Genomic DNA, 8,656 nt, shown 5'->3' with positions numbered 1-8,656 from the left:
AGAAAGGCCATGGAAAGAATTGTGCTTCTAAAGCTCTTTGTCCTTAATGCTGCACTTAGGGAGCTTTGAAGTACTGTCATAGCTGAGCTCCAGAAATTTGATTTTTTTAAGCAGTCAGTAAACGGTGTGAAGTCTTATAGTCAGCTTTCAGTGGCTTGAAGGCAGGATCTATTTCGAGCTTTGAGTGATCAATGGGAACATAATTGATTCAATTTGCAAAGTCACCGTTTCTTGCGACAAAATAGATCTATGTTATTTAAGTAATGGCTAGGTAGGGCCATGTGCCTATAGGGCAGCTAAAATACCTATAGTGTGAGTCAAAGAGTAAAGTTTGCATTTTTATATAGGGCAGGGGGGAAAAAGGCCTCTAACCAATGTTTGCTTGTTGCTTTAACACTATTGAATGAAAAGATACATGGTCAGATTTTAGTAGCTGATATGAAAGCACAAAGACTCATTCTCCACATCCTTGTATCATGTACGTAGATGAATTACGTGGGTTTGAAGTATGGCTGTTAGACCATGGTGTGGAGACACGATGCCTAGAGCAGCTGGTGTAATTTTGAGACCCACCATGGGTCTGTAGTATGCAAGGCTGTCCTTATCCATACCATAAGAGTTATGCTGCAGAGCGGGTAGTGGTAAAGGACTACTCTGTCCCAAGGCATTAATGGTGTGGGCGCTCCCTGTGTGCAGGTGGTGTGTGGAAACCTGTAGTCACCACTTTTGAAATGAAGCAGGCACATGATGGTTTACCCTATGATACAAAGAATGGCAGTGTAGGTAGTACTAGGACACCACTTCAAATTATCGTGGTACTACCCCAGTGTTTTATTCCTCTTTGTTCTCAGCTTCTGTTTACCTCTGGATTCAGCTGCTTTTGTTTCAGACCAGAGGGGGATTTGGGCACTTAAAAGCTTATCTACTTTGTCCACATACACTAGCTGGTCTAACAAAAGGCTCTATCACCTTTGCTCTGCTTATGGTGTCTGGATCATCACGTCTACAAGAAACTTACGTTTTAGCTTTATCTTTCCTATGTATCCCCTGAAATGCAGTAAAAAACGCGTGGAACAGGGAAATTCCAATCTGGAAAAATTCAGGATAAATAAATATTCCAGGTACTCCCTGTGTTTTCTCTGCAAATAAATGTTTTGTTTTAGTTTTTGATTATTTAACAGGTGGTATTGGAAATGTAAAACAATATTTAACAGAATCAAAGGGAAAAGTATCAAAAACCATGTTCTAGTATTGTCAGAGCTTTTTCTCCTAGGCTGTTTTTTCCAAAACAACGTTACAATACAGCTAATTCATTTCTCAAAATGCGTTGATTTTTCAGAATCATGTATTTAGCCAGAACTCAATATGACTAAATGCAAATGGCCTGAAAAACAGGCATTTCTGCTACCTAATATCATAATCACAGGAAGAAATGAGGAATGAACCTCATGAGCCCTCAAAAAATGCAAGAGAAATTACCTGAAAGGCTGAGCCAAGCTCGCTACCACACTCCCCTTCCGTCACTTACCGGGCTTTGTTCTGGGAGCTGCGGAAGCACTGGGACATTCACCACTTCTGGCCTTCGTGTCCATCTGTGCTTTGTTCCACTTGGCCTGGGGGATAGTACACACTCACCTGAGTGATTCCGCGATATTCCTTAGGCAGATCCTCTACTCTGCATATCTGTAGAGAAAATTAAGACATCACCAACGTACATGCCCACTCTGGGTACAGAAACAGCATTTAGTTTTGCAGGTGAAGCGATCCTCCGCAGTGCAAACTGCACTTCCTTTCTTCCTTTCTTTTGAGCGTTTAACTATTTTTTTATTGAACTGATGTGAAATTACATGACCGCTGATCATGTGAATAATGCATGAGATTTAAGACAAACACATGAAAGGAGCTTATTTTTCATGTCAAACAATTCTTTATTTTTTATGGTACAAATTAAAAGTGACAGATCTGAAGCTGTTAAGAAATACACAAAGTGCAGCTTTACTGACCGTACAGATATTGCTCTAGATTAAGTACAGTTTTTGTCAGTTTTTTTTATTTTTTATTTTTTTCATGTTAAGCAACCTGTGCAGATAAATCAGCTTTGGTTTCAAAGTCAGAGTAGTAAGGAGCTTTTAAATATCCAGTTTGGTTTCTTGGTCACAAGTCCACCACATCAACTCCTTTTGTAGTTATTAGTATTTTTTAACAACACAATACAGTCCATTTTGTACTGCCATCTTTCCCGCTGCATGCTCCATGCATGGAAAAACAGATCTCTCTGCAGTGCTTCATAAGTGACCCTGGTGACCATTCTGTAGATTATAGCACATAGGACAAAAAAAAAAATAATAACAATAATAATAGTAATAATAATAATTAATATCACTTTTTAACAATAAATAAACAAATGTGCCCCACATAATCTCAAGTTGGAAACAAGCAAACCACATGACAAAAAGCTCATTACAGAATGTTTTCCAAACAGATTTTACAGTCAAACATTGACATGGAAATCAATTTCCTCTTTTATCTTCTTATTTGAATGTTGGTCAATAACTGGGTACAAGTAGAGTGCTGAGGTAAAACACTGATGAACAGTTTTATTTTTGTATTTCTTTTTTTTTTTAAATAGTAACAGTTTAGTATTGCGAGATTGTCAGCAACATTTAGCCATATCTATACAATGTGCATATACCTACATACATTGAGCTTTGGTCCAGCATTGAGAAGACGAGCAAAGGCATTTTACATATTTCTTTTTGGTTATAGCTTGAGTTCTTTGATACGCCTCTACTTGTTCCTTCCTAGCTCCTTTTTGCTTTCTTGTTCGCTCTTTTTTCTTTTTTTTTTTTTCTTTCTTCTGCCCCACCCCCACCCCCCCACCCCCCCCCGGTAATAACATAAAGAAACTGGAACCATTTGAATGCATTTGATTTCCTCAACTGTCCAAAATAGCTTTTTAGTGAAAAACATAAAAAGACAAAATCAGAACAGTAAGTGAATCCTTGGTTCATTATTCAAATAATAAGTTTTTATATATATATATTTTTAAAAAAATTCAGTGATCAATAAATTGGAAAACCATTAAACCTTCACATATGACTGAAGAGACTTTTGTTTCATTTGCTGGTAGCAATCTATCTTTTAGTCACATGCAAAATTAAAAGGTATTCAAATGTAATCAACACATGAAAATTTTTTACAAATGGAAACTGGAAATGTTGCCAGTAACAAAATAAAGCAAAATATTTATGGCCCTCCCCCAAGATGTATGACTTGCACATCATTTATCTTCCTAAGAATCTGTTCAGGCACCATTTATGCCTCATAGCAAAAATTTGTTTATAAAAAAATTAATATAAGAAGCATTACAACACTTTATAAATAATTTACAAAACACAATACAAAATTAGAAAACTGTAAAAAAAATCTCTGCACATGAATGGTTTTAAGACTGTGGGATGAACATCATTTTTTCTTCCAAGCTGGCAATTTATATTTATTTTACATTTTCCCTGTCCTAGTTATATCCTCCCGATATGTACTCTGAACAGAAGAGAGCTTATATAACTGCTGCCAGCATATTTTTAAACATTTAGTATCTTTCATACGCTGTTTAGTTAACTTTTATCCTTGGGGGATTTTCTTTCTTCCAAAATTTAGAGCAGTCCCTGGGAGAATTGGAAATTTAGTTTTTAGGCAAAGAATGGTTGATGGTTTTGTTCCCAGGCTGTTGATGATGGGGGTGGAGGGGTGGGGTACGGTCTCAAGGGTGGCTGAACAGGTAATCGTGTATGTGGTATTAATAACTGGACAATTAGCAGTGTACTGGAGACACGGGTAGGACTTTAAGAGTGTCCGCTTCCAAATAACATAGATGTATCTGTGGGTATAGGCATCTGTGGATAGAGAGGGAAAAAGAAGACCCAGAGGGGCAGAGGTTGCTGTGAGGCGCTCTCACTTCGCATGCTCACCTTGCGTAAAGCATCTTTTTTGTCCCTCACAATTTGCCTGTGGTTACTGAGGTGTTTTTTTTTTCCCCACGGCACATATTTATATATCAACAGTCGGAAAAGAGTCAATAACAATTCTCACTCTCCTCCTCATAAAAGCAATACTGAAAATATCCTTAAACATACCCTGCTGAAGCTTAAAGCTGAAATGCATTTGCTGGACGTGAGCCCAGCCTGGAGTACTGGATCCTCAGTGCTCTCCAAACCTGACCTTTGAGAGTGCTCACATTTAGAGGCAGTTTCTGGCACAGATGATGGTGTCTGAAGCCTTGAAACTCCACCAGCCATGCAGCAAATACCCCATTCTACAAGACAAATCCTATTAATAAAATAGCGAGGGCCAGATTCAAAGCCCAGTGAAATCAATGGAAGTCTCTTTCTTTCACTAAGTTTTGGGTATGGACTTGAGTTTTTGAAAACTCTGTAAGAGAGGTGTTATTTGAAGACTCTGGTGTTTCAGGAACCTCCTTCAACATCCTGGGTAGACCAGCAAAAATTCGTCACAACCATCCTGAGGTTAGTGAACGCAATCAGGAGTTTCACCAGCAGAATTTTACTCTCCCAGCTCTACAGAGAGCTGAACCAAATCCCCAGTGTTATCTTTTGGAAAGTCCTGACTGAGATTCAGCTTCTACCCTAATACTGGGCTGAACCCCAAAGGCTGGAGCAGAACTCAGAAGATGAAAATCGCAGGTGCCCTTCACAGTTCAGCCCATACCCCGCTGACAACCTGCAACACCTTTGTCTACCTCTGAGCCTTGTTATACTTGCAGGTCCAGTGACCACAGGATTTTACAAGGTGCTTGTCCAGTCAAAAAAGACGCCACAGAGATAAGTTGTCTTTAAAGGAAAATCAATTCACCTGAAACATATTGCAGGTGACCCACCTTACTATTCCCAAAGGATATTCAATGGGTTTTCCTATATCCTGATTGCTTAGTCTAGCCAGTGGTCACAGCAAACACCTGCAGAAACACATCCTCCTCCTGAAGAGGTCAACAGGGCAAGCGTTAATATTGGGATGACACAAAAAACAGGCAGAAGGAAGAAAGCACTACCACTGAAACAGTCCATAGTGACGTAATGACCAACACATCCTCATCATTTCTCGGCCTCTCCGTTTGTTTTCATCAGAATCTCAAGAAATCTCAAGAGATTTCTTTGGCTAGCAGACTTTGGAGAGGAATTGCTTCAAACAGAACCATAACACAGATGCAGTACCGAACCAAGCGTGCAGTTTATGTTTATACTACAAAATGAGTTTTGGTAACCTCTCCAGGTTCGTGGCCAAAGGACAGAGAAATCCCAAGCTACGCAGTCGACAATAAGCACAATGTTCAGCGTGGGCTGACAGTTCATCAGCCAGAATCCTAAACCTTCTTTGTCCTCTATTGCATTTCAGCATATCAATATAAAAGTGTTCAGCTTTCACTTTTCTTTTTAAAAATCTTCAAACAGTACTGGGTTATGTGCATTTGGGGAAGAGGTGGAGAATGCGCTGGAAGGGGGAGGCAGCAAAAAGAATAACAACAAAAAAAAAAAAAAAGAAATGCAAACCAAGACATACACCCTTAGAAGAGAAATACCAAACCCTGCAAATCACGATAAAAATAAATTATTTTTGGCACCCAAACATTTGGAGATTGCAAAACTGTTGACTAAAAGAAATGGAAAGAAAAGAAAAGGAGGTGACCGCTATGGAATGGCTTTAACACCTGTTTGTACACACCTGCAGGGGGTGCGACCAAGGATGAGAGAAATTAATCCTGTTGTTTTCCTCTTTGCAAAATACAAATGTAAAAATTTGTAACACAATTTCACACTCATAAAAGAGTAGACTAACAATCTAGTTTGCAATGCCATGTTTCTGACTTTGGTTAATAGTTTTCATAGTGAATCAGCACTTGATACCTGGATACTCCTCCAGGTGGCAGGCTTCTATTCTCTTTTAAACAGATAAAAGTTTTTTTCTTTTTTTTTTTTTGTGGGTTTTTTTTTGTTTTTTTTTTTTTTCCTTAAAATGTGTTCACATTTTCATAATATACAGAAAAAAAGTAAGCAGTTATTTGGTTTACTTTAAGTCCATTTAAAAAAACTGGCTTTTTCTTTTTTTTTTTTTGGGAACTAATTCTACGACACACACACACTAAGTGTTGTGTATTTTTTTTTTTTTGTTTTGTTTTTTAAATAGGAAAACCCACGGACATTTACAAACTGTTCTGTCCTTCTTGTAGTTTTCTCAGTCTTTTACTTACAAGGGTGATGAACAGGTATTTTCACAGAGTTCGAATGGTTACGTTTCTGTTGGTGCAGGTTTTTTTGTGTGTGATTTTGTTTTGTTTTGTTTTTAAGAGTTTTCTTCCAGAGAGTCTGTTAAAGGCTCCATAGGAACTGCTGTCGCAGGCTCGTGTTGTTTCAAACGTTTAATTGTGTTCTTCAGTGCTTGCCTCTTATTGCAGAACCAAACTCTAACTACTTCCCGGTCATAGTTCAGTTTCTCTGCAATCTCTGTCATTTCTTGCCCAGAGGGGTGCGTGTTCTTCTCAAAGTGGGCATTCAAGATCTCAAGGGCTTGTGGCGTGAATGAGGTACGCCTCTTGCGCTTTTTGGATGGTTCACTTCCGATAAACTCGGTAAGGTTCTGCATACCTGCTCGATGGCGGGCCTCAGCCTCAGCCATCCACCGCTCAAGCACCGGCTTTATCTTCTGGGCACTTTTAGGGGTGATGTCCAGCTTTTCAAACCTGGCAGGATACAAAAGGCCAGGATTCAGTTTGGCTGTCAGACTGCTAGCTATAGTGTTCTCTTGGGCTTCCTGTGGTAGGAAAAAGTGGCTTCTCAGGATGGTGTGTCTGAGGGAAAATTGAGAAAGAAGAGTCTTACACTGATGCTCTGCCAGGGTGGGACTTCCTGCCTGCCTGACTAATTGACTGGCAGAGGTAATTTACAATGGATTACGAAAACTATCAGATAGGTATATCTATAAATATATATATAGCTAGATATTTAAGCTAACACAAAAGAAGCACTACAACAAAATACTAGGTACATCAAATAATACAGGTTATGAGTTGCGTTTTCATATTTCTGACAATCTTCAAAACCCTTAAGGCTAAGTCTAATTACAGGAAATGACATCAAAGGCAATTGCTCTTTATCATCTCGTCTTTGTGATTAATCCTTTTGTTTCCCCTCCAACCCCATGTTGTCCAAACACCACAGCTTTAATAACACAAACTGATGGCAGTTACTAGCCTCTGAATATCAGGTTTCCTTTCCTTTCATTTTTCAGCAATTTTCACTGTTTGCAAGTTAACGCTATGTCCCTTTTCTGGGTCGGAAAAAGATTCCCATAGCTACGGTGAGTGTTCAGCTGAAACAGCTGGACACTTTGCAATTATCTTGACTGCCCCCACAATGTGCAAAGACAGACTCATGTTTTCCAGATGAAACCCAGCATAATAGTCTACTAATATGCTGTGGCACCAAGCTGGGTTTATTGTGGGATTTCTGCAAACTGTACCAGAATGATATCATTTCCTGTAAATGAGGTCTTCTATATATCATTTTGCCATCAAAAGTCTTTTGCCAAACCACATTTTACAAGTATTATAAAACATCTGGAAAAGCAGCCACACAAAGCTTTAATCCTTTCAAAAACAAGCAGAAGAGCTGAGTTCACATTTCAAGTCTTGTAAGTACTTGTTTCTTTCATTTACCGAGTTCATCCTCTCTTGCTATGCATTAAAAAAGTCTTAACCCGACTCCTCTGATGCGACCCACTTGTATTTCCCCATTTCGCCTCTGTCCAACCCGCACATTTTGGTATTTAACGCGTGGAAAGGCAACAATTATTGCGTGGTGCTGCTGCACTCTCCAGCCTGCCCGGTGCTGAAGCACCGCTGCCGCCACTAATCACGACATGCTCTGGGGATGAGACCCACCGAATCAATGCCTTCGTGCAAAGCAACTTGGTGCCTGTAGTTGGCAAGTTTTAGTGTCTCTATTCAGCACGTGGCAGCTGCAGAAAATATTCCAGCAAGAAACAAAGCATTTCTCACAAACAAAGAATAAGACAAGTAATAATTTCAGATAACAACACTCCAAAGAATTTGTAACCAGTGACTGGGATCCTAGTGTAGTATCAATTGCAAGGTGTCCTTCCTTGGTGTCCAGTGATATTTCAGGCTGAAGTGTACATTTTAGAACACATTGTCTCAAGTTAAGAAAATGCCATTATTTGCATGCAGAACATATCAGCAAGGTGGTGTGTTGCTGATATGACCTGCACAGGCCACCAGGAAACTCAACTTCTGTCTCCAAATTGGTCGTTCAACTTTCTTACCTTGCCGCCCCTTCCATTACCCTGGAGTTCATACTGCAAGTGCATTGTTACCATTAAAAGAGAAGTTAAACCTATTATTTCTGAGGAACAGCATACTGCCACTGAAGCAGCTTGTCTTGGTGCTTAATAAGAAATGTACTGCCATAGCAGATTATTACACCCCAAAGTGATATCCATCTTGGAAGCGGGGATGGGGTGGGGTTAAAGGAAATTTAAAAACCCTATAAACTTGCAAGTATTACGGACCGGCTTCTGCACCCAGTCCTTAAGTTCTGAGCAATTTGCCCTTCTAAGGAGCCCT

General features: G+C 39.4%; 1 protein-coding gene across 1 annotated transcript in view; it reads right to left on the bottom strand.

The window, feature by feature from the left end:
* Positions 1-1,762: 1,762 nt before the first annotated feature.
* The window catches only part of POU6F2 (POU class 6 homeobox 2), a 186,730-nt gene continuing 179,836 nt past the window's right edge, over positions 1,763-8,656 (bottom strand). Inside the window, exon 8 of the mRNA XM_075083681.1 lies at positions 1,763-6,862. Within this exon, the coding sequence (XP_074939782.1) occupies positions 6,358-6,862 (505 nt within the window). The 3' untranslated portion in view covers positions 1,763-6,357. The remainder of the gene's footprint in view (positions 6,863-8,656) is intronic.

The sequence above is a fragment of the Phalacrocorax aristotelis genome, chromosome 2 (genome assembly GCF_949628215.1).
Source record: "Phalacrocorax aristotelis chromosome 2, bGulAri2.1, whole genome shotgun sequence".
Lineage (NCBI taxonomy): Eukaryota > Metazoa > Chordata > Aves > Suliformes > Phalacrocoracidae > Phalacrocorax > Phalacrocorax aristotelis.
Note: the sequence above shows the minus strand (reverse complement) of the source record. Positions and strands in the feature narration are given on the sequence as shown.